This window comes from Bicyclus anynana, chromosome 20, assembly GCF_947172395.1.
Source record: "Bicyclus anynana chromosome 20, ilBicAnyn1.1, whole genome shotgun sequence".
Taxonomy (NCBI): Eukaryota; Metazoa; Arthropoda; class Insecta; order Lepidoptera; family Nymphalidae; genus Bicyclus; species Bicyclus anynana.
The window spans coordinates 159,912-187,785 of NC_069102.1; the positions used below are offsets into that span (position 1 = coordinate 159,912).

Sequence of the window (27,874 nt, forward strand, 5' to 3'; positions counted from 1 at the left end):
AGTTGAAAGTTTACAACGACTTTCACGCGGACAAAGTCGCGGGCGTCCGCTAGTTAAAAATAAATATATACCCTCGTTACTGTTATCTAATTGAGATTAGAAATAAATAATAAATCCATAGATTTACGATTCGGTCTTAGACCATTAATAACCGAATCGCTTAGACCATTACTTTATTAATGGTCTAAGCGATTCGGTACAAGTGTACATTATAATTCTATGAATAAATCATATTCACCTTGACTCATTGCACATAGGTTGCCAATTAAAATTGTACCCAGTATTAAATTTATTTAATATACCTACTTCCATCTTTGCTTAATTAATAAAAATCTAAAAAAAATGGTCTAAGCACTTGACAGATTGAGATTTATTTATTAGCTTATTTTCTAGTCTATACTCTATAGTGATCTGTGGTAACAACCAAACCAATAACTTACGTAGTAACTAATAACTAATCTGTGCCAATAACCATCTGTGTTTGACTTTGACAGTAAACGGTGCGCGTTGATCGTATTATTTTTGTTTTCATTCGTGTAATTGTAAAATGGCTGAGGCTCCTGATTCCGAGCCCGTAGCGTCTTCGAGCAAGAGTAGCGTGCCTGCCGAAGCGCAGGAAGACGAGGGCCCGGCCCCCAAGAAACGCAAAACCGTAGCTGAGGGCGAGGAGATTGAGAAATTGGAGCACAGGCTCGGCGGCATTCTGTGCTGCGCAGTTTGCCTCGACCTGCCGCAGGCCGCCGTGTACCAGGTATTCAGAACAGCTGGTACACAGGGCCTTCGTGTATCAGCTGTTTTCATTTTATTATTGTCTTTGTTTACTAACTGTTTCCGAAATCAAATTAATCTTTCTTACGCAATAATATTTGCTCATTTTCGAAATAATTGGTCGACAAACGGTATTACGTCCATGCTAAGCACCTATTGAATATCGTTGTTCTTATGTCTAGCGTAGATTATAGAAATATCTGTTTTATGTTAGTTGTGGAGCCCCATTGAATCGTTATTATTTTAACTAAATTGTCATCAGTTAACGAAATTTTACAATTTGTAATTGTTAAGTTAGTTAAATTATTGTCTAAGTTACTAGTGACTAGTGTGTTTACATAATAATGCTGTAAAGTCTCTCAGTGCAGCAAGACAATGTAGGTTCCAACATTATATGATGAAACATTTTTGTAGCAATGTTTGTGTAAAATTTTCTAGTTACATTTCTGGTTACAGTTAGTAATGATAGTTGTTGCTTCTGACTGCACTGTGAGACATAGTCACATTTGTGAACACAAGCTGTCTGTGATATATTGTGAAGCTCATATTCTGTAGTCTGTATGATCTCATACTGTATGTTGAATGTAGTGTTCTCATCAATAAACATTTTATTTGAGATATACAGTTCTTTCTTTATTCGTACACCTCAGATATCCTATCCCAATCCAAATACTTTAAATTTATTTTTACTTCTGATTGAAGTTTTATTATTTTGAATATTTAAAACAAAGAAGACAGTAAATTCACAAAAGAACTCAATAAAATAGCTTAAACATTATTCTATGCGGTAATTATATTTTAAGTTCTGATTTGAATTTGTAATCTTATTGGTTTAAGGAAATTAAATAACATTGCATATAGAACAAAAGAGAAAGTCATTTGCATTGCATTATGAAGTTAGCTTGCAGTATGAGTTAATAAATATTAGAACAGAACTCATTCACAGTTTGATTTCAGGATCATCAAATGAGCTGCGCAGGTAGAACACACACACACACACACACACACACACACACATAACATACCTACTGATGTTCACTTTTGACATAAATATAAAATTTCAATATTTAGGTTTCTTTCAACATATATTATTTATATTATGGAATATTGGTCTAATAAAGTGTAGCTACTTGAAGATTTTGATATTTTATAAAATTAAAGACATTTAAATTCTATAGAAGTCAATTGGTTAAATTTTTAGACTTAAAGTAGCTTGTTCTTTAATTCAAGTGACACATACACATCAGTTGTGTTTCCCTGATATCAGACTATTAATGCATGTTTTATGTGATAATACATATCACTATGTTTGTTGAAAACTTTTCACTTGTTCATAGAAGATTCTATTATACTGGTAACTAAAGTTGTACAAAGTTACATCTCGCATTGCTGGTGATTCGGCTCAACTGGTAGAATCACCAGGGATGTGTCTTTACAGTATCTATCTATCTTTACAGTAGTGATCTATCTTTACAGTACTACATTTTCCAAGTAACATAGTGCATAGTGCTTTATAATAAAAATGTTTTCTTTTAGTACTTTTGCTTACACCTGAAGCGTGTGAAACAAAGGTCTGATACCAGGGGGCATTCACATTGACACGAGTTTGCGCTGCAGCGAGCTGACAGTGCTGCTGTGTTGCAGTGCAGCAACGGGCACCTGATGTGCGCGCCGTGCTTCATGCACCTGCTGGCGGACGCGCGCCTGCGCGACGAGAGCGCTACGTGCCCCAACTGTCGCGTGGAGATCTCCAAGACGTCCGCCTCACGCAACCTGGCCGTGGAGAAGACGGTGTCGGAGCTGCCGTCCGAGTGTCGCCACTGCGCGCGCGTCTACCCGCGACACTCGCTGCAGCACCACGAGGAGAATGTTTGCGACGACAGGTGAGACTCCCTGTACTCCCTGATATTGTAGCTTTATATTGGTAAAATATTTCGACACACAAAAATACAAATGTTTCCTCTATATAACATTGCTTTATATATTTGCAAATAGCTTCGGACACTCTATATACGCAAATATCATGGCTTTCTTTTCGACTTTGAACATTATTTTACCACTAAAAGAATTTTCAAAATCGGTTCAATAGATCCAGTAGATATCCATCATCCAGAGATTGCCTCCTACAATACCACAAATAGCCCAGTGGATAGACCTCTGCCTCCGATTCCGGAGGGTGTGGGTTCGAATCCGGTCCAAGGCATGCACCTCCAACTTGTCAGTTGTGTGCATTTTAAGAAATTAAATATCACGTGTCTCAAACGGTGAAGGACAAACATCGTAAGGAAACCTGCATAACAGAGAATTTTCTTAATTCTCTGCGTGTGTGAATCTGCATTTGGCCAGTGTGGTGGACTATTGGCTTAACCCCTCTCATTTTGAGAGGAGACGAGCTCAGCAGTGAGTCGAATTTGGGTTGGTTAGTATAGACATATAGATAGTGTAGATCAAGGTCGCTCCACCTCACTTACTGCACTCTGCACTGCGCAGTGCAGCTCAGTGCAGAGTGCAGCAAGCGGCGCAGCGTGGTGCACCGAGGGCGTCAGGGCGCGTTTGGTCCGCAGGGCGCACCCCTACAGGTTCTCGCAGACGGTAGTGGAGCGCGCGCCGCTGGGCGCGGTGTCGGGTTTGGTTCGCATCGTGGCGCGCCTGTATTGGCTGCTACTGTCCGCGCTCGGCGGCTCGTACCGCTGTGAGCGGCCGGCCGCAGCCGCCAAGCGGCGTAGGGTGCGCAGGTGTGTGCCACCGGGCGCCCCCGCCGCCGCCCAGCGCTCAATCTACGCCTTACAAACGAAGGAAGCTACCGTGGTTCATAATCAACTGCTTTATGGCTCGTTAGAAAGCGTTTGACAAGTCAGTCTTAACTGAAATCTCACCTGATGTTAAGTGACGATGCAATCTAATAGAGGCTTCCTTGGTAGAGGTGACAAGTTTATTCTAACCATACCTCTGACGGTTTTACGCGGCATCCTACCGGAACGCTAAATCGCTCAGCCGTTGCCTACCACCAGACCAGAGCTAGAAATTGACCCCAGGACGTCTCTGTTGAGATTCACAGCACTATCAACTGCGGCAGAGAAAGCCAAAAGCATCAAGGGCGTCAAAAGTCCCATCTTATTAGAAAGGGGTTTGGAGATTAGATAAACCACGCTAGTTACACGGGTGAAGGGTAATGTTTGAACTATTACTATAAAATGTGGGACTGGTTTTACCTACGTATATAGACATCTAATCTTCAAGCAACAAGGTGTAACACCACCAACACCGGGTTGCAATTATAAATTTCTTTAGAGAACATAGAAAAGCTAGTTCAAAAGTTTTGACTTTCGTTTTTTAAAAGGCGTATGATTTGGTGCTGAGGCGAGGGTGGGGTAGCGAGTGTCCATCCTTACATATTCAATTATTCATTGACGCTTTACCTAACAATAGAGTCGCTTTTTCGCTTTATTTGGTAACTGCTTTAATACTTAACTACTCAATACTCGATATTGCGTTAATGAGGTCACACAAGCTAATCACCGATAACGTTAATTAGGAAATTCACCGAATCGTTAACCGCGTAATAAACATTGTGTATCTATTGTAAATAATATTTAACTAACAGCGCTAAAGCGATTAACCGTACGAGTTGTTCGGTTCAAGTGGCAGATAACGCCCGGTCAGATGCGAACCAAACGACCGTACCTAGGAATTAATTATAAAGGACGTACAAAAACTACACTATCGGTTTTTAGCATTGATCGTACCCTAGGACATGTTGACTGTTGTACCCAAATTTTTAATTAGATCTGCTTATTGGGATTGGATACATAATATTAACGCTATAATCTAAATAGTAGGAGGTAAAAACTTGATAGTAATAGAGCTGGTCCAGGTGAGGCAGTCTGGAGGGTGAGGTCACTTTCTGCTGATGGGTGCAAAGCAGTGTACGTACTCGTAAGTTAGTAACTAGCGATATTGCTCGGTTGTCGAGGATACAAAGCCGATGCTTAACTGCTTGACGACGCAAGCAACGCAAAGCAAATGAATTGGAATAACGAAAATCTTGCCACACATCTAGTCTGCGCTTTACAAGTAAGAAACAGAAAAGATATGAGTAAGAAATTTCGCCACACATCACAATATTAAATTATAAGTATCTAATAGATAAGTGGCGCAACCACTCAAACGGTAGAAGTAGTAAATAAATGCCCCGCTATGAAAATTATATAGAGAAAGAAATGACTGCGCAGAGTATATAACAGTTTCCAACGAGGCCCATGCAGGTGCTCACGTTGCAGCTTTACGACTTCAGAAAGTTGACTTGTAACGGTCGGTCAGCTATGTGAGATATTTTTTATTCAATGCCAAGTTAGTTCTTTCGTTAGTTCTCATGCCTCAGACGGTCTCCACGCTGCACTGTATCTAAACGCCAAATCTTTTGGCGGTACGTGTTTGCGTGTAGGGTGGTATTTAGCTACGGCACCAGACCAGCAGAGAGTGTGCCGTCGGGTGGTGAGGCGATGACGCTGTTGTCCTGCGCAGGCTGACGGGCTGCCGCTACGCCTGCCTGGGCTGCGGCTGGCGCGGCGCGGCGCGCGCGGCGGCGGCGCACGAGGAGGCGTGCGCGCACCCGCGGCAGTCCGCCGCCGACCTGGTGGAGCTGCTGGCGCAGCGCGAGCGGCTCAACGGCGAGCGCCTGCAGCTGCACACGCAGCTGCTCGACCTGCTGTCCGTTGAGAAGATCACCTTTACAGGTAACCAACTGTTGCACCTGGCGGATCTGCCATCATTTAACGATTACCGGATCCGGAGCCCAAATCTGGATTAAATTTTTGGTAAAATAATCTATTCCAGGAGTAGAAGTAACTTGTTGATTAAACTAAAGTTGTAATGCCTGTAGTGGAACTGCATTCGTTCATGAACAACATCTTATGAGTCCCGCAAATATGATGAACACGTCATATTTGCGGGACTCCATTAAATTTTACCGGATGAACTATGATTACCTTTTTGGTTGGTTTGTCAGTTCTGATCATCATATATACTGTTACAGTATGTAACCATTAGCGCTAGCAACTAGTGTCAGTAGTCAACATCATCAGCCCACTTGACTACCGCACTGCAGGGCCAGGCCTCCATCTTTATAGGATAAATCACTCTGTAACTATCACTATCAAATGTTAATGATTATTACCGAGACCAAGCGCTTCACTTGCTCTCAGAGTTATATGGTGCCACTTGACCAACTTCCCAACTGCAGGCTGTTACTGGAACTTTCTTAAAAGAACGAAAGGCTCATTATTTCAGTTCCCAGCAGAAGTAAGTAGCGACCGTCGCGTGTCCACAGACCTGCAGCTGAAGCCGTACCGCACGGAGGAGCTGCACAAGCTGTACTACGAGACGTCGCGCTTCTCCGCCTTCGGCCACCAGTGGCTGGTGAAGGCCTTCGTCAACAAGCACCAGCGCGACCCCACGCAGAGCTCGCAGCGGGAGATCACCTACCAGGTACCGACCGCAGCTGGCGCCGAAGCTCGGCTGCGGGGAGAGCTCACCTCGCTGTTTGTGTGCAGCTGATCCTCAAGAGCAAGCCGCCGGCGCCGCTGGGCGTGAGCTGGACGTGGGTGCGCGGGCCGTGGGGCGAGGCGCGCGTGGCGCCGGCGCTGGCCGCGCACGCCTTCCGCGAGGACGAGGCGGCGCCGGCGCGCGCGCTGCCGCTGGCCGACGCGGCCGACGCCAACCGCCTGCTCTCCAACAAGGCCATCCACTTCAGGTGACGCGTCGCTCTGAACCATTCATTCACAAAGTGCTCCATGCGGCTCATTTGATATTGATTAACAATCTATTGAAATCAACTGAGAAATGTATCTACCTACTGTAACTATGATGCATGTAAGGGAGGGACCCTAAAAAAAATATTTTTCAAGATTTTATTTTACGACTTAGTTCACATTTTATTAACATATTCATGCTAATTTACAGCTTTCTAGTAGTAATACCTAGTCTCTGCGCTAAACCGCGGACGGACGGAAACTATATGGGTTCCTTGTGGACTACGGAACCCTAAAAACAGGGCACACATATAAAATTTAACTGTACAGTTGGACTTTTCAGTTTAAAAATTGCACGTCTGTAGCACACTCGTGTTTTAGGGTTCCGAACGTATTTATAACTGTTATTATAATGGTTTTTCTTTTCCAGATTGATAATGTTCTTGTCGGCGAAATGATCTCATGAAACCCGCCGCGGACTCGCCTCATTTGGTACATTCGGGTACATTCGGTTTACAGATTAAACTAACAGCATATTCTCTTACCAGATACCTTATTGAAACATCGTAAATTCAATGCGCGCTAAACTTTACAAGCATCTACGTTCAAACTTTTAAACTTTTCGATTTACCATTTTATTACAATTTTATGTTTATTGACTTAGAAAATGTTATAATTTACATTTTTGCTGTTTTTTTACAAACAGATAAGTTTTTAAAATAAGCAGGTCACAACAACACCCACAAACAATTTGGCGCGAAATTAATGAAATATAATAAAAATTTTAAATTTTTTTAGTAATCATTATTGTTCAACGTGCTAGAAGGGTTGGCGTGAGGTATACGTTTGAATTGAATACAAATAATTAACTTGTTTATAATACACAAGGATCTCGATCTGGATTCGCAAATCCTGTAAATATAAAAATCTTCAAAACTACGATTTTCGAAGTTTGATAGATGATGACTGTGCCGGCCAAGTGGCCGTAACATAATGTTCATATGGTTTCTTCATTTAACAAGCGCCCATACCCATGTGGCTATTTGCTTTTGTTGCTACAAACCCTAACGCTTCGAAAACTAACTAAATGTATGAGAATGACAGATCCGATCGACAATTTGATCACGTTACCTGTCGATAGTGAATGTCATTCTGATACATTTTTAAGTTTTCGAAGCGTTGGCGTTTGTAGAAAGAGAATAGACGTTGCCACATGGGTACAGACTGTGGTCGCTGTGGCCACTGGTTCTTGACATAACGAGGCTAAATCTTTTGTTCTTTTTTATACATATATTTTATTGACATTAAAATATATGTTTATACACTAAATTATGTTAAATAATTATTTTAATTAACAACGAATATCTGCTTAGTTTTAATTGTGGTAAAATTAGGTAGTAAAATAATATATTGCGAATATTGAGTACAAATTTATTTATACACCATAGTTAGGGATGATTCGGAGGAATATCAGGTAAGGTCTAAAACGGACGTCCTGGTCAAGTTACTAACAGTGGAATTCATAGACGTTGTAGGGGCACCCCCAGGGGCTCATTCACCCGCTGAGTGTCAAATTCTCAAACAAATAGAGGTTAAATTTGACACTCAGCGGCTGAATGATCCCCTGGGGGTGCTCCTACAATGTCTATGAATTCCACTTTAAGACTTCAATATAAAATAATTATTATTTTCTTTTGCCTTAATATTTTAGTTCTATACAACTTATCCATATGTAAAAAAATAAGTACATAACAAGTAAAATAGCCGGCTGCGTGAACAGTAATGTGAATTCTTTGTTTACAGTTGGTAGTTATAATGTTGATTGTTTATAGTTCATATAAAACAAGCAACATTCAAATATGAGAATTTTTTATGAAACAATAAAAAAATTACAAAAAGGAATCGCCTATTTTCTCGGGACTGGGTGCTTCTGATTAAATTCTAATTTCGAGAAACGCAAAATAAAACAATTGCTCATAATGAACTTCCGTGAAGCAACGCCTGCTTCTATTCAACATTAGGACTATATTTAGTTTCGTTGCACGATAGCTTTAGTGCAGGTGTGAGTTTGTTATGACTGTATTTCACAAATAGATTATTTTAATACGTATATTAGCTGAATTTAATAATTAATAATTATAATATATTATTTGAATAGATCTTTTTTTATTTTTGAATTAATAAAGTGCTATATAAAGATAATTAATAAAGATGGGTATATTAAACAAATGACGTTTTATTTGTATCCTTTTCGAGTCCTACTAGTCTTTTCTAGTCCTAAAATTAGAGTAATAATGACTATAAAAATTCTTAAAAGTGATGTCGTCCTTGAGTTTCAATGAAATTTATGAGGAATCAGATGCAGAAAAAGCATTCAATAAATTTCATGAGCTGGTTATTTTGTTTTATAACTTATGCTTTCCAATAATAACAGTTAAAGTCTCAAATAAAGTTATAGAGCAAAAATGGATGACTAAAAATATCAAAAGATGTTGTATTCGTAAAAGAAGTTTATATTTAAGATATCATCTTTCGAAATCTAAAGCAATGAAAAAAAATTATAAGATGAAATACCGTAAATATTCTTCAATACTTAAGAGATGTATAGGGACTGCGCGACGTATAAACAATCACAACAAATTACAACAGTCCAATAACATTTGTAGGTCAGCTTGGCAGATAATAAAGAACAACTTTAATTATAAGACTAATGTAAATAATAACTTATTAAAAATTAGACATGATAATGAAATTTATACAGACCCTAAAATAATTTGTGAAAAATTTAATAATTCTTACATTAATGTAGTAAATAACACTAATAAAAAATCGGACAAACATAATTTTAAGATTGACATTCCTTTTAATCCTAATAGTATATTTTTAAGCCCTGTAAGCTACTTCGACATATACAAAATAATAAAAGCATTAAAGAATACAGCATCTACTGGTTACGATAATATTAACACTGGAGTTTTGAAAGAGACAGCTTCTGTATTAGCTCCTCCTCTAAGCCACATTATAAATTTGAGTATTGTTCAAGGGCATTATCCTTCACGCCTGAAGTACTCTATAGTTAAACCGCTCTTCAAAAAAGGGGACAAAATGGATATAAATAATTACAGACCTGTCACTTTGATACCAATAATATCCAAAGTTATAGAAAGGGTCATGTACAATAAATTATACAGCTTTTTGTCGACTTGTGATATTTTGAAAACTGAACAGTTTGGATTTAGGAAAAATAAGTCTACTACATTAGCGTGCTTTTCATTAATCAAAAGTGTGACAGAAAGCCTTAATGAAGGTGTAGCTCCTATAGCAGTATACCTTGATATGAGCAAAGCGTTTGACTTTGTTGAACATAATACTCTTCTCAAGAAACTGGAACATTATGGCATAAGAGGACCAGCACATGATTGGTTCGAATCGTATTTAAGGGATAGGAAACAATGTGTTGAAATTTGTAACATTGTCGGTACTACTAAAATAATATTTCGATCGTGTTATCGAGAAAATAGATTTGGAGTACCACAGGGCAGTGTTCTTGGACCCTTACTTTTTCTCCTTTACATTAATGATTTGCCTAATACAACAAATCATGAATGTATCCTTTTCGCAGACGACACCACCCTGTTAATTAAATGTAAACAACATCAAAATATTGAAAGTGAATTAAAAGGTGCAATAACAGGTGTGGTGGAATATCTTAAAAATAATAATTTAAATGTTAACATGGGCAAAACGAATATAATGCGATTTCAAACTTATAAATCTCAACTACAAAAGATTGATATAAAACTAAATGATACGTGCATTCAGGAAGTGGATGAAAATAAATTTCTAGGTATTACATTAGATAAGTATTGTAATTGGAAGGCTCATATTCAACAACTTATTCTAAAAATTGACAAATATGTATATGCCTTAAGACGCATAAGGCAAGTTGTATCTGTGGATGCAGCAATTCTAGCATATCATGGTTACGCCTCTTCCTTATTAAGATATGGATTGATACTTTGGGGTAATTCAACTGAAGCGCATCTAGCATTTAAGGCACAGAAACGTTGCATTAGGGCTATATGTAATGCTGATTGGACGGATAGCTGCAAGCCTTTGTTTAAGAAGCTAAAAATTCTACCACTTCCATGTTTGTACATATTTGAAATCTGCATTTTAATAAAAAAGAATCCCGAATATTTCAAGTTTAAATCAGAATTAAACCCAGAATCAAGGCTCAAAAATAAATTATGTGTACCCTACCAACACTTGGCCTTGTATAGGGATAATGTGTATTGCTCAGCTATACGTATTTATAATAAGTTGCCACCGCACAGTTATGACATGTCATTTTTGTCTTTTAAAAAATATTTATTGAAATTATTATTATATAAAAATTATTACTGTGTAAAAGACTTTTTAAATGACAAATTCTGAATGCAACAATAAATATAATCAGTTATGATTTTCTTATAAATTATTGACAATTTTAATTTTAATTTCTGACATTAATTTTTAATTTTTGACTTCATTTTTTTAATTATATGACATTGATTGATTTAATGTTGCATTACACCTGACATAGCATTTATATTGACATTGTTTAATTTTAATGGATTCTGATAGTATATTAATTATTTATATTTGATGTTAAGAATGCTTCGTCAAATTATGCTAATTGTACTTGTATTTTTTTATTTTTTTATTTATACCATGTTCACCGATTGAATATTTAATTATTGGAATTATGGAATTATTAGTTAGTATAATATTATTTTTAATATTCATACACCTGTCAAGGTAGAAAGTATGTATGTCTATAGCAAGTTCTGTAAACCTTCTGTACTTTCTCATGAATAAATAAATTATTATTATTATTATTATTATTATTATATCAGTCTTTTTTTGTTTGTTTACAAGTTAGTCCTTGACTACAATCTCACCTGATGGTAAGTGATGATGTAATCTAAGGTGGAAGCGGGCTAACTTGTTAGAAGTAGCATGAAAATAGTATGATGTTGTGTAGACAATAACATTTTTTAATTTAAAACAAACAAAATACCAATATTCATGAAGTATCAAGGTAGTTGCAGTCGCTAGTTGATGACCCCTATAGTGGTTAGATGGCTGAGGGTCTGGATTCTTGAAACCTGCTATCTCCCAAAGCCACTATGTTCCAAAATTCATAGTTGGTTACAGTACTCATCTATAGAAGAAGCATGAGCTGATAAACTTTCAGCTTTTATAAAATGACGAAGGTCTGGTTGTCGCTGGCTCTCCCTCGGTAGCAGGAAAGTCGGTAACTCAATAGGGCTTGTGCCTCTTGTCGCTCAAACGCAAGCTCTTGTGCAGCTTCTTGGGCACGGCCTCCTCGTCGGGCTCGTCGGACCCGTCGGTGACTCCGCCCCACACGTCGATGAGGCCCGACTCGCCGGTCGTCACCAGTATGTCTCTCTGGAACACACAGTTACTATAGGGTAGTTGACTTATCTTTAACATATACAATATTAATTTCGCATAGTACATGGAATAAGGGTCTGAGATATATCTATATTTAATCATAATACTGCGACTTTTCATCTATTAATTTATTGGGACTTGTATGTTACGAGTAGACCTGACAGATCTATAGGGCATATTGTTAGGTTCACAAAGGCAAAGGAAGGTACATGAAGGTTTGAGGGGGAACACTGTAGAGACACCAGTGAACCTGTGTCCTATACCACGGGAATTGGGTGGCATGGTCTCTAGTTAGGACTGATCACCCGTCTGGCCTCGTCAGACATCCCCTCTATAAATATATATATGGTACGATAACTTTGGGGGAATGTGAAGTTAGATGTGGGATAAGGTCAAGAGTATGACGAAGACCTGCTTGTCGTAGGCGGCGCAGCGCACCAGCTGCTTGTTGTGCGCGAAGTTGGTGAGCGGCTCCAGCTTGTTGCTCTTGGTCGACACGCGCACCGAGCGCAGAACGCCTCTGCAATATCATTCAAAATATAATTCATTAAAAAACATCAAAAAAGTTCGTAAATACTGTTCAACTGGACTTGCGATTTTGGAGTTAATTAAATCACGGTGACCGTGGGTTCGATTCTTACACATTCGTTGTATACACACGGCTGCAATCTTACCCGATGATAAGTGACGACGCAGTCTTAAGACGAAAGCACAGTTTACCGCGCGTTTTCCTATACCTCTGGTTTCTATGCGGCATCGTACCGGAACGCTAAATCGCCGAGGTACGCGTCCACCACGTGGCACTCGTCGCTCGGCTCTGAAACGGGTGCCAGGAGGCACATACACGTGGCACTCACCCGTCGCCCGCCACGGAGCCGGCCAGCACGACGGGCCGGCCGTCGGCGCCGAGGTACGCGTCCACCACGTGGCACTCGTCGCTCGGCTCTGAAACGTGTGCCAGGAGGCACATACACACGTGGCACTCACCCGTCGCCCGCCACGGAGCCGGCCAGCACGACGGGCCGGCCGTCGGCGCCGAGGTACGCGTCCACCACGTGGCACTCGTCGCTCGGCTCTGAAACGCGGCGCCGAGGTGCCGAGGTACGCGTCCACCACGTGGCACTCGTCGCTCGGCTCTGAAACGTGTGCCAGGAGGCACATACACACGTGGCACTCACCCGTCGCCCGCCACGGAGCCGGCCAGCACGACGGGCCGGCCGTCGGCGCCGAGGTACGCGTCCGCCACGTGGCACTCGTCCGCTCGGCTCCTCTGAAACGTGTTATCAATAAAGTACTATGTTATATCAGCAATCAATACTAATTATAAAGAAGTAAAGTTTCGTGCTATTGCAGGGGGTAATCTGCAGATCTACGAAACTGATTATGAAAATTCTTTTACCACTAGAAAGCAATATGGCCATACAGACATTAACACCCATGCCGAACTATGGGCCAACACAACTTACATGCAAACATACAAAGAGGCACTACCAAGCCCCCACCTAGGAATAACGAAGAAATTCATGTGCCTCACGTGAGAAAAGTTAAGAACAATAGTTGGCCAAATCGCAGGCCACTGCCCGCTAAACAACACCTTTCAATTCTAGGTTTGACTGACAGTCCTCTGCGCAGAGTTTGCATGCAGATGACCCCGTGGTGCGTCTTACTTTAATACTGCGACAAATCTTCTCTCTATCATAATGCTTCAGTTTGTCTGCTGTAGTGGTGTCCCATATCTGCAGGTCATTGTACTGCGTGGCGCACGACAGCCGGCAGTGGTCCAGCCACGTGAGCTTCTCCACTGCGTGGTCCACGTTCAGGGTGTACTGCAAGGCGTCATCCTCTGTCCCCTCTTCTATGTTGTATATGTTAATGATGCCGTCTAACGAACCCGATGCAAGTGTCTCTGATTTGTCTGTGTGGAACTTCACCTGGAATTCATTGTACACATAATTATCTCTCCAATGCACATTGGAAGGTTTTAAGTAAGATATCATGTCCAACCCAAGCTGTTGGCCAAAAAAATATTGAAATTTAATGAGCCCTTAAAGGCTGCCAAGTCAAACAGGTTGTGAATTGGCAATACCTTCAACCCAATCAATAGATAGAATAATACAATGTTATTTTTTGGCTAACAATTCAAAAAAAAGTTGAATTGTTATTGAAAATTGTTGTGACTTGTGATCGAAATATAACTATTTTACATTCCATTAATAATCGAATATGGATGAAAAATCGATGTCGCTTTTAATTACAAAAATGAAAGAGGAGCTCGACAAACAAACAATAAATATTATGGAAGCTATAAGTAAAAGTTTAATGCTGAAAATTGACGAGAAAATCGAGCCCATTCTCAAGGAAAATGTACAAATGAAACAGGACATAGCCATACTACAAAACAAAATTAGCTTTTTGGAAAGCAAAACCAAGAAAAACAACATTATACTGCATGGATTGCCTGAAAAGGACGAAAACAGGATGGCTCTATCTGTTCAAGTATTGGAGCAGTTACACCAAACGGGAGTGCAATTAGAAAGGTCAGATATTTGTGACTTGTACAGAATAGGAAGAAAAAATGAAAATAAGTGTAGACCGATATGTATTATCTTCTCATCCTTTTGGAAAAAAGTGGAGGTAATGAAAAACAAGAAAAAGCTTAATAAAACTTTTTACCTCTCCGACGATTATCCAAAGGAAGTTCTACTAAAAAGGAAGGAGCTGCAATTAAAATGCAGAGAAGAAAGAGAAAAAGATAACTATGCCTTTATTAAATATGATAAACTTATTGTGAAAGAATCAAACTTAGTAGACAAAAGGAAACGGTCACCATCCACAACTCCACCATCGAATGATTCTGATACAAGCATGTCTCGACCTAGCAGCAAAATAAATAAAAAAGATGCTTTTGCATATATGAAGGCCCGAGCATACTCCATGTCTGAAAATAACACATATAATCTGCTACCATAGGATAGATTTGACACTGGTTTAAAATCTCCACTTAAATTATGTTATAAAAATTCACAAAAATTTCCCAAGCAGGCTAGTCACCATGGGAAATTAGACTACCACCCTCCAGAGCACACACCTAAAAAGATAAATACTAACAGAATAAATAACATATACATAGCAACATTAAACACCAGAACACTCAGAAAAGATGAAATGCTAATTGAGTTGGAAGAAGCTATAAAATTGATTAAATGGGATATTATAGGACTTAGTGAAGTCAGACGACTTGGTGAACATATTGAGGAACATGAACACTATATTTTCTGCTATATAGGTGAAACCCAAGGCCTTCATGGAGTAGGATTTATAATTAAGAAATCACTAAGAAACAAAATAATTGAATTTATTGGTGTAAATGAAAGAATTGCGCTTCTCAATATAAAACTTGACAATCAGAAGGACCCATGGTCAATAATCCAAGTATATGCACCAACTGAATTAGCTACAAAAGAAGACAAAGATCAGTTTTACTATAACCTCAATAAGACAATGGAAAGAACAAATAAGAACCTCATTATAATGGGCGATTTCAATGGCCAGATAGGGAAAGAAAATCATACAAGAAACCCTTCTATAGGAAAATACTGTACTGGAAAACTTAATAACAATGGTCAAAGATTATTAGATTTTTCGTTGCAATATAACCTCTCAATAATGAATACATTCTATAAGAAGCGCAAATCAAGAAAATGGACATGGATCTCCCCAGATGGAAAATACAAAAATGAAATTGATTTCCTACTCACAAACAAACCAAAAATATTCAAAGATGTAAACATTGTCAACAAATTTAATTTCAATACAAATCATCGTCTTCTGAGGGGAAAAATATCTTCTACTTCACCAAAAATATCAAGAAAACATATTAATAGAAAGACAAGGCATATTCAGACTTCAATGCCACCAAACTTAATAGAAACACTTAAAATATCACTACAGGGTATTAATAGGACACAATCAGTTCAAAAAAACTATGATTGCATTGAAACGACCTTGAACAGTTTAAACAAAAAATTTAACACTGAAATAAGAAACACAGACAAGATAGGGTCTGAAGCAAGAGACCTCATAGCTAAGAGGAAAACACTATTAGTAGACAAGAAAAATAACAGGAAAGAAATTGCCAAAATAAGCAAACATATAAACATATCCATAAGAAATCACAGGAAATCATACAGAAAAAAAATTATAAGCAACTTTATTAATGAAACAGGAGGTGTACGCAAAGCTTTAAAAGTGTTACAAGAAAGCAAGACATGGATAGCTGGAGTAAACAATAAGGGGAACAAAAAAATAACAAACCGTAAACGAATAAACCAGTTAGCTACAGATTTCTATGAAGACCTTTACTTTGATGCTATTACTGAAGAAGTAGATACCAACAATGACCAAGAAAACGAAGAACCTATCCCATGCATCCTAAACGGAGAAGTAAGAAGAGCCATACTGTCCCAAAAAAAGGACAAATCACCAGGGGATGACAGCATAACAAACGAACTTCTTAAAAATGTAATAGATATAATAACTTGTCCCCTCACTATGCTTTTTAATAATATCTTAGATACAGAAGAAGTGCCAAAACAATGGACACAGAGCACAATAATCCTGATTTATAAAAAAGGAAGTAAAGAAGACATTAACAATTACAGACCCATAAGCCTTACATCAAATCTATATAAAATATTCTCAAAAGTTTTACTAAACCGAATATCTAGCACTCTGGATGAACACCAACCAAGGGAACAAGGAGGCTTTCGTAGTGGGTACTCAACACTTGATCACATCCATGTTATAAAACAGATAATGGAAAAATATAATGAGTATAGTATGCCCTTATATATAGCCTTTGTAGACTATAACAAGGCTTTTGACTCCATTAAACACAATAAACTATGGGAAGCCTTAATGGATCAAGGAGTTGAACAAAAATATGTACGCATTTTAAAAGAAATATATAAAAACGGTGTTGCAAAAATACAATTGGAACAACCAGGAAGAGAATTCAGAATATTAAAAGGAGTAAAACAAGGTGACCCACTATCGCCCAAACTATTCTCTGCTGTACTCGAAAATATATTTAGAAACTTACATTGGAACAACTTTGGCCTAAATATAAATGGAAAAAATTTAAACCATTTGAGGTTTGCTGACGACCTTATTTTACTATCAAATAACTCAAAATCACTCCAAATAATGGTACAACAACTAGCCACAGAAAGTGAGAAAGTCGGTTTACACATGAACACCAACAAAACAAAAGTAATGACTAATTGTAAGAAAGAAGATATAAAGTTGGGTTCAAACATATTGGAGTATGTTGATGAATATATTTATTTGGGTCAAACAATATCACCGAGAGAACAAAACACAAAGGAAATAGACAGGAGAATATGCAACACCTGGAAAAGCTACTGGTCCCTTAAGGAAGTAATGAAAAATAAAGATATCCCTATATCAGACAAGTCTAAAGTATTCAACACCTGTATCTTGCCATGCTTAACCTATGGTTGCCAAACCTGGGGTCTGACTGAGAAAAATATTATGAAACTGAAAACATGCCAAAATAATCTAGAAAGAAGCATGCTTCATATAAAAAAACAAGACAAAGTCAGACTCTCTACTATCCGAAGCAAGACCAAGGTCAGAGATGTGGCAGTAACAATTAAGAAGCTTAAGTGGAAGTGGACAGGACACTTCATGCGGGATAAAAGGGATAAGTGGACCAGGGATGTGACAGAGTGGTATCCTAGGATAGGAAAAAGGAAAAGAGGTCGCCCCTGCCAAAGATGGGAGGATGACCTCAGACAGACAGCAGGAGACACATGGAGAAGGAAAGCAAGAGATAGAGAGCTATGGAAGTGTCTGGAGGAGGCCTATGCCCGAGGGCAAGCTGAAGAAATGAATCAGTGTCAATGATATGTTGTAATAATATTTTGTTTATAAATTCAGCAAATAAAGGCTTTATTATTATTATTATTATTATTATTTTTTGGCTTTTTATTTTTGTATTTCATGAAGTCGAATGGAAGTTCAGACCTGTGTGATATCTTCTGTGTGTGAATTCCAATATCCCCCCAGGGGCTCCGCTTTCCTCTGGTCCCAGAATACCAGGTAAGCGTCATTTTGCTCAGTCTCGGTGCCAGCACAGATGACTCGTCCCGAGCACGACACATCCATGCACGTGTAGCTGTGGGGCTGTCTTTCTTCATCTGGAAACCAAAGTCAAATCAAAATTATTTCAACAAGGTTAACAAGCAACTTAAAGCACTTTTGAAATGTTTTTATAGTAATTATATTAAGTAAAAAAAATAATTTTAAGTTACATGGGTTGTAGAAAAAAGTATTAAATTAAAATGCAATCACGTTATTCAAAATTATTTTTATCTATACTAATATAAAGAGGTGAGTTTCTTAATTTGTGCAGTTGCTGGGGTTTTCTTGACAATTTTAAAAATTATTTTACTAATAGAAAGTCACATTATTTGTTAGTGTCGTAAACTATATTTTATTCCTGTATTCCCACAGAAACAGGAACTACATAAGTGAAAGTGTGAGGCATCTGCTAGTAGTTTGTATAATTTGTTACATTTTAGTTGGTTAATTTACCTTTATATTCCTGTACACAGAGGCCACTGGTCCTGGTGTCCCACAGTTTGACCCCGCCGTCCCCGGATGAGTACAGCAGATGATCCTCCTTAGTGCTGAACACTACTTCTGTGAGTGATTGCTGGTGACCACTAAGACGGCACACTTTGGAGAGGGAAGACTTGTCTAGTCTGTATACTTCTATACTGTTGTCGAGTAGGCGGACTGCAATGTTCATTGATCTTAAACATATTTAAATAACCATAATTAAATACTTGCATAGATGTTTATTCATAGTATTCAGTAGTAAAATAAATTATATTATATGAGAAAACTAGTCCTCATAGAGGAATTTATGCTTGATTAGGCTGAAGTATTCAGTGGGCACAAAAATTTTAATAAACTGGAAGGTACGACACATATTTATATATTCAAATCTACTTGACTTAGTTTACAGCCTTTCAATGATCACTTGAATGTCTGTTAATAGTATGCAACCCAAGACCTTTTAGCAGAGATTTTGTCAAAAATTGTATCAAAACAAATGTTTTGGGTTAGAAATGGATTTCGTTCAACAAGTATTTGTTAAGAGAAATTTATATACTCACTTTGAAACACTTAACTTATTAATATAGGTTTTCTTTAGTGTAACTGCTGTTTCGGCCAGCAAATTGTATTTTTTGCTGAATAAAGACTCCAGTTCTTTAGAAGAAACTGTGTCTTTATCAATCTCTGTATTTTCTATTATCTCCATGTTTTTCGTATATCTAAATATTAAACTACATATAGGCCTTCATAGCACCTTTTTGATTTAATTATCACACCAAACTAATGTTAAATTAATTAAAAATCATTGATATTGTAAGCTTTTTAAATAATAGCACGAGTTTTTTGACATTTAAGTTTAACTTGAAGCACAGACCACAAACACAAATGAAGTCTTGAAGGCACATTGAATTGAAGGCTTGAAGAACACGCCACAGATTAATAGATTTACCAAAAACCCTTTTTCATAGAGTAGTATAATTGGGAACCCTCTTTGGTCAAACCACAGATTAGACATTACTCACAGACGACAAATGAAAATATTACTAAGGTAACCACCATAGACTTACGAGTCGGTACAAGGCAGAGCCTAACAAATCGCTAAAATACAATTCATTTTAGGGCCCTCGGTTCATGCTCGGTTCTAATAGGCCGTACTACTTTAGTATTTTACTCTACAGACAATACTAAATTAAGTATAACTTTTCAGCACTAGCATTCGATCACAGACCAATAACTCCCTTAAAAGGTATTTTTTTTTGTTGTTCTGAATTTTGATATTTTTTTCAGCTCACGTTATAAGATCACTAAGCCAGAAGTAGACAGAGAATGCTGCTGCCTGAGCCGCATTAAATTAATTGCACATAATAAACTAAAAAAAGGAAATTTTATGTAATACTTTACTATCGTAAATATGTGATTTTATCTAAACAATCAAAATAGGTGCGAACTAGATAATACGAGTAAATAATAATAAAATTAGTATAAGCGGCACGGGCGGCACGGGCGGCACGCTATCTGTAGGCTCTGCGCGTGGCTCGGTGCCGCGGGCCGACGCGCTCGATGTCGCCGGCCGCGAGCCGCGCCAGCAGCGTCCGCAGCGGCACGGGCGGCACGCTGCTCAGCTCGCACGCGGGCGCGGAGAACGCCCAGCGGATGTAGCGGTCCATACGGATGTGGTCTGAAATTTTATAAACTTATCGTATAGTCTGCACCCAACAAATAGTCCGCTCTGAATTTGCAATTTAAGGAACCGAGCAGGATAAATAACCCCGCTGAGAAGTGTTCTTGTACACTGCACTGCGCAGCGCTGGGTGATATGACATGAGTAGGCAATTAAAATGAGCTACCACTCACTGATGGCGGGGTCGACGACGGCGAAGGCGCGCTTGAGCCCGTCGACGCACACGACGCGCGCGCGCCGCCCGCCCAGCGCGCCCAGCACCTCGCGGATGTACTGGTCCTGCGCGCGCTGCCGCTGCCGGAACAGCTCGCGCGCCAGCTCCGAGCGGTCGAAGCCTTCCTCGCTCTTGGACATACGACCAAATCGTTATCTTCATCTCATCAACTGATGAAATTGAAGTCCTTCGCTGGACATAGATTTTATGTATAGTTACCACCGTCCTGAGTCGTCTAAGACCTTACGAAATATAACGTCGTCAGTTCACCTAGTGGATGATGAATCAACAGTAATCTTTCTGGTGAGAAGACACAACTTTATTGGGTTGGGTATCGGGGACCCCGATACCCAACGGCTCTTAGAAGTATGTGGCTCGCCCATTAAATTGTTTGCGACTCGTTGAACTATGTCAAAAACTTTCTGGTTTATCTGCTGTGCTATAGTCCATTGCGTGCTGAGCTATTCTAAGACTTCGAAATTACTTAGACGTCTTTCCAGTGTTACAGACGTACAACATATAAGGTTATTAGCACTAAATAAGTGTATTTAGGTACATACTTTGCCACTTAGGAACAGTATTAGGTACCTCACCTCGAGGAACAGCTTGTCCAGGTTGATGTCGACGGCGTTCAACTTCAACTTGAGCTGTTTCTTCACCACGTCGCTCAGGTTTTTTATATCCACTTCGCTTTTCAGAGGAAATGTTGACCGCGTGATTTTCTCGAAATCGTCGATCGTAATAGTCTACAACACAAAGTCCTTTCACATATTTCTCTGCTGATATTTCATCCGCTATGTTGCTTGCCCTTTAGGCGTCTTTTAATAACGCCTTGGCTATAGGCGATTTTAGAACTACAACATGATAGAAACCAATCAGGTATACCGTAATTAAGCTCTTTCCAAGCTACCGCGAAACCATCTGAGACTTTTTATTCACTTAATATCAGGTAAATAATAACCTCGCAGCATAAAATAAAATAGATCTGGTAGTTGAGAACTTCCCTATCCTTGACTTGATTTAAGAGTTGAGCCATGAGCGTGCACCACTTTCTATCCTTCACCTAGATAACTATCTCTCCATTCTAACTGAACTTGAATTGTTCTTTGAGTTATGAGTATGTATCGTACTTTGTACCGTTAGATGTTATAACTTATATTGGCTATGGAAAAATTAAGAAAAAAAGAAGATCTCAACAATGCTGTTGATAAAAACTTGCATGTAATGTATATGTTTAAACAATAAAGATTTGTGTTTATCTGGTAGTTGATAATTACCTTCCCCTGCTATACTGGTAAATATTTTAGAATGCTTGTAGAGTTGTTACCACAGTCTATCTTCTTGACCCCTCTATACTAAAGTTGTTCCTGATCTCTTTGTGTGCTTATCTATTAGATGAGAATTACCTCCCCATCCTTGCAGTGCCTGTAGAGTTGGTCCTTGAGCGTGTACCACTGCGCGCGGTGCCCCCAGTAGATGTGCTCGCTGAGGTGTCCGTGCAGCACGCCCCAGAACAGCTTCACCGCCGGCTCGTCCAGCAGCTGCTCGGCGCCCGCGCACAGGTTGTAGGCCCACTCGGCGCGCACCGACGGCTGCTGGTATCTGTTCGTGGAGCACGATTGTACAGGCATTTCATTCTTGCCTTGAAGGAGTATATATATTGTAGGTGGCAGGAAACATAGACATGTGAGAGATACCTTTCTTCGAAGTAATGGGTGACGTAGTCCTGCATGGAGATGTCGCGCGGCTGGCGCAGTTTGCCGAGCCAGATGTCGTTGATGATGACGCCGATCTCGCGCCGGGACAGGCGCAGGTTGCGGACGCGGCCCTCGTAGCGCAGGTAGGGGGGGATCACGGGGTCCATGCCCTGGTGCGATAAACATAAATATATCTCATAATCAGATGGCATAGTAGACTGAGACGATCGAAAAAAGATCAGGCGAAAGATCGACGGATTTATATGCTTACCAACGCACGAATGTCTACCAATACTGTCTTGCTAACTCCGATTATCTTCATAAATTTTTCTTGTCCAAAAATCGCAAATGTTTGTAAATTAGGTAGGTATGTAGGTCTAAGCTTGGACCTATGTGTGGATCCGTAGTTGAATTAACCACAGGATTCATAAGGCGGGAGTCAATTGGAAAGCGGTGTAGAAGAATTTTAATATGTGGGAACAAGTACTCACCAGGCCGTCAAAATACTCCAAATGCTCGCTCTCCGCGGCCGGCCCGAGCTCCTTCAAGAGGACTCTGAGCATATCCCTCGAAGACAAACCGCTCGCTAGTTGCCACCATCTTAATTAATAAATCATCAAAAAATAAAAATAGGGAAGTTTTTATACCTAAGTAGGTATGTATGTTATATCTGCAGACGTTAGTATCAAGGAGTGCGGAAAGCAATGATGCTTTCCGGTATCATATGGAAAAGTTTAGATGTGGCTTAAGATAGAACGCACTTGCCTGGAGGTGCCTTTTCTTGATTTAAATATGCAGGTTGTAGATACGTATCTACCTAATAATCAGGAAGCACAAACTTCGGGAGAGTTCCATGCCCTAGCCTAGCCATGCGTTTATGAATTGAAGGCGTAAAATGCGTAAGGGATATCATCTTATGAGAGATAAACCTAAGGATGAAAACCCATCGTGTAATTTCGTAGACAGTGCAACACTGTAACATAAGACTGTTAATTGTGACTTGGGTGATCTGTCGAATAATTCTCAGCTCGAGAAAAACTTGATGATCTATCTATAATTGTATCTACCAATCTTTCGCTCACCTCTCTCGCCCTCCACCGATGAAGTCGCCGCACAGCTCCCACTCCGGGCGCGGCGTGCCCGCGCGCTCCAGTTCACTGCACTTCTCCTTGCATTCTATCAGCTCCTCTTCCACGGTTGCCTTTTGAGCTACGACAATCGGTTTTTTACTTGAGAATGCTGAGCTACGGGTTCAGCTGATGATGTAGATTCAAAGTTGTAGTTGTCGATACTGGCCCGTGATAGCTGTTATGGCAAGCGGATATGAGCAGGTGGTGGTCAGGAAACCTACATCGTATCGTATCGTACATAACATAACAGCAAACGAACAAGGTCTGTAAACGTTCGGCGCAGGTCTGAGTCTGCCTGACACAAATATGGTGACTACCAGCGCCGACTATCTGCTGGTACTGCTTTCCACGTAAACAGGCCCGTAGTGTGGCGACACCTTCATAATATCCGATTGTGTACCTCGGTGCGCAGCGTGTTACCTAATGCCCGCTCGTGCGCAGTCCGCAGCGCCTCGTGCTCGGCCGCGAGCGCGTGCAGCCGGCCGCGCAGCGTGCTGCAGCGAGCGTCGAGCGCGTCGTGCTCGCGGCGCGGCACGCTCTCCGCATACTCCTCCTTCATGCGCTTCAGCTCCGTCTGCGTCACTGACAGCTGCTCCCTGAAAACGTGAACACATCAATATCGAATGACGTTTTGTGATGTCGGAAAAAATTGACGCAGCGTGCTAAGATACTCGTTGTTACAACTAACGAGTAAGTTAGGGCTGATGAAAACGCGAAAGAGATTTCAGTCGGTTTGGCACCATCGGTTCTGTCGCACACTGGAAGTGCCATAACAGTGCGTGAGACGGAATATGACTGGAGAGCCAATCATTTCGCATTTATCCCTCTAGTTCTCTATGAATCCTTAGGGTTCATTTACACGAGCAGGGCACGTTGCTAAGGGCAGCTGGCAACTGCTACCGACGACGACTGCAGTTAACGGCACTCGACTGCCGTCGATTGCCGCCGAGACGTCGCCGACTGCAGTCGTTGGTACCAGTTGCTGCTCGTGTAAATGAACCCTTACTTTTGATTTCTGCGCAATAACGGTCACCGCTAGAGTTTCCTGCCGACACTTGTTGTCCTTCTCGCGGGTCACTCACCGACACCTGTCCAGCGCGATGGCGCGCACGGCGGGGTCCCGCCCGGCGCTGGTGTCGCGCGCGCTGCCGTCCAGCTCGCGCAGCTTGAGCTGCAGCGCCACATTCTCGAAGTACAGCGTGTAGCGCGCGTCTCTCTCCCGCATGAGCGACAAGTAGTCCGAGAACTTGTTATCGTTCACCTACGAGGGTACAAATGAACATTGTAGCGCTTAAAGCGCCATCTCGAGGTATGTCAAACCTCACTCAGCGACCGGAATTCGTATTAGTAATAAAGTAGTAGTAAGTAAAATTACATTTTAAAAAACTTCCATTAATAGGTAGGTTCTTGAATAAGTACATGGAATCAAGTCATATGACCGGATGTCGTCATCAACCCATATTCGGCTCACTGCTGAGCTCAAGTCTCCTCTCATAATGAGAGGGATTAGGCCAATAGTCCACCACGCTGGCCCAATGCGGATTGGCAGACTTCACACACGCAGAGAATTGAGATAATTCTCTGGTATGCAGGTTTCCTCACGATGTTTACCTTCACCGTTTGAGACACGTGATATTTAATTTCTTAAAATGCACACAACTGAAAAGTTGGAGGTGCATGCCCCGGACCGGATTCGAACCCACACCCTCCGGAATCGGAGGCACAGGTCATATCCACTGGGCTATCACATGACCGGATGGATAGGCGGATAATATGCCTATAGAGCGAGAGGTTGTGATGATTAGACCTTCGAAATTTAGTAAAAGTTGAGAGCCCACTATGTTTATTATAATGTATGCTATACGGTAAGAAAGTAAGAAACTATGGATTTTAGACCATTTTTGCTTTCAGTTATTAACAACCTCATTAATCCAACGGAATTAAGTTAAGTTTTTTCTTTCTGGCATATTTTGTACAAGATAGTGAATTAGGACAAGGTAGGATTGAAATAAAAATCCTTAAGTATTGAATATTAAAAATGTATGCAATTTAACAACCAACGACATTTATTGTGCCTACGGTACACATATTTGTAGCAACAATGTAGCATAATAGTTTAACAGCTCAAGATAGAAAGTCATAACAATACTAAGTTATCAGCCAGTCTTATTTATATAAACAAGTTTTTAATGCTCAACCAAGCCCTTACTTAACATACAATCACAAACCAAACACAACATAAAATACAACACTTATAGTAACAACTAGTAGACGCCGCGCGGTTTCACCCGCGTGGTTCCCGTTACCGTAGGAATACTGCGATAAAATATAGCCTATAGCCTTTCTCGATAAATGGGCTATCTAACATTGAAAGAATTTTTCAAATCGGTCCAGTAGCATGTTCAAACAAACAAACAAACAAACTCTTCAGATTTATAATATTAGTATAGATTTATGGCCTAAAGTTCACAAACCTTCCCTAAATTTTTCTGCAGTCTTGATATTTCAAAAGTCAATTTTAGATTTTCCTCTTTCAGTCTTTGATTCTCACTTGTGAGGAGATTTAACTTATTGTCTCTCTGTTTCTTTTTAACAGATATACCAAATACTTTCTGGAAAAATACATTATTTATATATATACAATGTTTTTTCATTTCTCTTTCTCGAAATCTGCTTGTCGTACAAAGATAAAATTTGGCAGAGGGGTAGTATATAGTTAATAGTCTTCTGCTAAGAACAGATTTTGTAATTAAATATGTCTAAGTTGTTGTCCGCCCTTAGACCTATAATAAAAGATTAAAATATTTTGTTTTCTTAAGCAAAAACAATTCAGAACTTATGTCCTTTTGAAATCAGATGAAAAGTTAATATAATATTTGCATAGACTTTACATTTTATTACATCATCTCTAACTGAACTGTAGCTGATAAGTTACATCACACATATTGTACTTTAGCAAGTGACCTTGACATCATGATGCAATTTGAATAATTAACAACAAAGTGTAAATATAATTATAAATATCAAATTTTAATATAAAATATTCTTAAACATAAAAAAGATTTTTTATTTATTATCATAAGCAACTGTTGATAACATATTTTATGCATAGAAACTAGCTATTTTATATGAAAATTGATAATAAGGAGTATATTTACAGATTTTCACATAAAATGTGTTTTCAAGATGACAAATGTAAATATCCTAATTAGCAAAATTAAAAAAATATATTTTTCAATTTGAATTTCCAAAAACGCTATTGTATAACTTTGGATTACATCTGAAATGATCATATGAGTATTTAAGGCAGCACCTAACTCTTAACTCCTGGTTGAACTTTGACCCAATCATCAATTACTTTGCGTATGTTAGCAATGTCCTCAGCATATGTCCTGCAGCAGCCGCCCACATACCTAACGTTCAATTTCAACCAATTATCAATAAAAGTATGTAAAGATGCACATGTATCTTTCTCAACCCATCCAATGCCAGACTTATACTTCTCTCCTGAATTTGGGTAAGTTACAATAGGTATGGGCGAGCTTAAGCCATCACTTATACCTTCTATCAAGTTTCTGACATGATTTGGTGACAGACAGTTGATCCCAACTGCAACTAATTGCTCTGTGTTTGACTCCCAGCAAGCCCTAGCGACAGATTGAAAGCTTTCACCGTGAGACAGGCTTCTGTCATCTTTGCAACTGAATGAAATCCAAGCTTTAACATTTGGATAGTGTTTTAACAAATCAATCAGTACCAAAGCTTCTTTTTTACAAGGAATAGTTTCTATTGCTAATAAATCGACGCCTGATGTCACCAGTGTATCTATTCTCGGCTTGTGCCATTTAAACATGGTCTGTTCTTCTGTCTTGTCTGCATAGTCGCCAGTATATTCCGAGCCATCGTGAAGATACGCCCCGTACGGGCCTACTGAACCGGCAATGAGTATTTTACGCACTGGCATACCTTGCGTTTTGCATTCCTCTATGTACTTCTCTCTGGCACGTTTAGCGAGGTCTACAGCACGTCGAATCAAGTCATGTGCCCCATCAACGGTAACTCCGATATGTTCTACGAAGCCCTCGATAGATGCTTGGTAGGTGTTCGTGCTGATAATGTCAGCGCCAGCTCTGAGGAAATCTAAATGAGTCTGCAAGATGTCTTCTGGGTTGGTTTGCAAAAACCTCGCGGTCCACAGGGGATCTCCATCGATGTTGGTGCCCACGTAACGGGATATTTGCGAAGAAAATCCACCATCAAGGACGTGAACAGTTTTATTCACCGGCGTTGTCATTTTTACAATTATAATTTCCGCTAATTGTTTGACTTGATGGTGCAGAATAAAGCGATCCGAATTTCGAATAAACTACGTACCTACCTATGTAAATATTATAATTCGAAGCTATGTTTAGAAATTGATAACGATTATCAAAGTTCAAAAGTAAACAAAATAAAAAAATAAACACAAACAATAAAAAAAAATTGCGATTGCGATCCACCACAGATTACGATCAACTTTGTAACAGATC

The 27,874-nt window shown here is 39.6% G+C and overlaps 3 protein-coding genes across 4 annotated transcripts; 1 reads left to right on the top strand and 2 right to left on the bottom strand.

Annotated features, from left to right (window-relative positions):
• Positions 1-453: 453 nt before the first annotated feature.
• Positions 454-8,677, top strand: LOC112046108 (zinc finger TRAF-type-containing protein 1 homolog). Of its 2 annotated transcripts, XM_024082607.2 has the most exons (7): positions 454-751; positions 2,413-2,651; positions 3,333-3,503; positions 5,293-5,504; positions 6,098-6,255; positions 6,321-6,520; positions 6,949-8,677. In XM_024082607.2, the coding sequence occupies exons 1-7, from the start codon at positions 548-550 to the stop codon at positions 6,974-6,976; spliced, it is 1,212 nt and encodes a 403-aa protein (XP_023938375.1). In that variant the 5' UTR covers positions 454-547; the 3' UTR covers positions 6,977-8,677. The 2 variants fall into 2 exon arrangements, with proteins under 2 accessions (XP_023938375.1, XP_023938376.1); XM_024082608.2 differs by lacking the exon at positions 3,333-3,503 and having other exon boundaries at positions 458-751.
• On the bottom strand, positions 8,404-19,525 carry LOC112046134 (WD repeat-containing protein 89). The gene is made up of 7 exons (XM_024082640.2): positions 19,184-19,525; positions 18,597-18,817; positions 18,027-18,199; positions 13,646-13,909; positions 13,157-13,248; positions 12,390-12,498; positions 8,404-11,972 (listed from the first exon to the last, which is right to left on the bottom strand). Exons 1-7 carry the CDS (start codon positions 19,327-19,329, stop codon positions 11,823-11,825), a joined length of 1,155 nt encoding a protein of 384 aa, XP_023938408.1. The 5' UTR covers positions 19,330-19,525; the 3' UTR covers positions 8,404-11,822.
• A 550-nt stretch (positions 19,526-20,075) lies between these two features.
• On the bottom strand, positions 20,076-27,853 carry LOC112046132 (translin-associated factor X-interacting protein 1-like). The gene is made up of 11 exons (XM_052887956.1): positions 26,683-27,853; positions 25,820-25,957; positions 24,428-24,606; positions 23,766-23,941; positions 23,298-23,424; positions 22,707-22,815; positions 22,216-22,385; positions 21,925-22,120; positions 21,112-21,264; positions 20,478-20,649; positions 20,076-20,301 (listed from the first exon to the last, which is right to left on the bottom strand). The coding sequence occupies exons 1-11, from the start codon at positions 27,637-27,639 to the stop codon at positions 20,135-20,137; spliced, it is 2,544 nt and encodes an 847-aa protein (XP_052743916.1). The 5' UTR covers positions 27,640-27,853; the 3' UTR covers positions 20,076-20,134.
• Between the last annotated feature and the right edge of the window lie 21 nt (positions 27,854-27,874).

Coding starts and splice junctions, on each gene's coding strand:
- LOC112046132 (XM_052887956.1), bottom strand. CDS start 27,639: ATGACAACGCCGGTGAATAAAACTGTTCACGTCCTTGATGGTGGATTT. Junction 25,958..26,682: donor TAATTGATGATTGGGTCAAA/GTTCAACCAGGA, acceptor GTATTTTTCCAG/AAAGTATTTGGTATATCTGT. Junction 22,816..23,297: donor ATCGGTGGAGGGCGAGAGAG/GTGAGCGAAAGA, acceptor TTATTAATTAAG/ATGGTGGCAACTAGCGAGCG.
- LOC112046134 (XM_024082640.2), bottom strand. CDS start 19,329: ATGGAGATAATAGAAAATACAGAGATTGATAAAGACACAGTTTCTTCT. Junction 18,818..19,183: donor AATAAGTTAAGTGTTTCAAA/GTGAGTATATAA, acceptor AATATGTTTAAG/ATCAATGAACATTGCAGTCC. Junction 13,249..13,645: donor AGATTTGTCGCAGTATTAAA/GTAAGACGCACC, acceptor AACACGTTTCAG/AGGAGCCGAGCGGACGAGTG.
- LOC112046108 (XM_024082607.2), top strand. CDS start 548: ATGGCTGAGGCTCCTGATTCCGAGCCCGTAGCGTCTTCGAGCAAGAGT. Junction 5,505..6,097: donor TGAGAAGATCACCTTTACAG/GTAACCAACTGT, acceptor GCGTGTCCACAG/ACCTGCAGCTGAAGCCGTAC. Junction 6,521..6,948: donor AACAAGGCCATCCACTTCAG/GTGACGCGTCGC, acceptor TTTCTTTTCCAG/ATTGATAATGTTCTTGTCGG.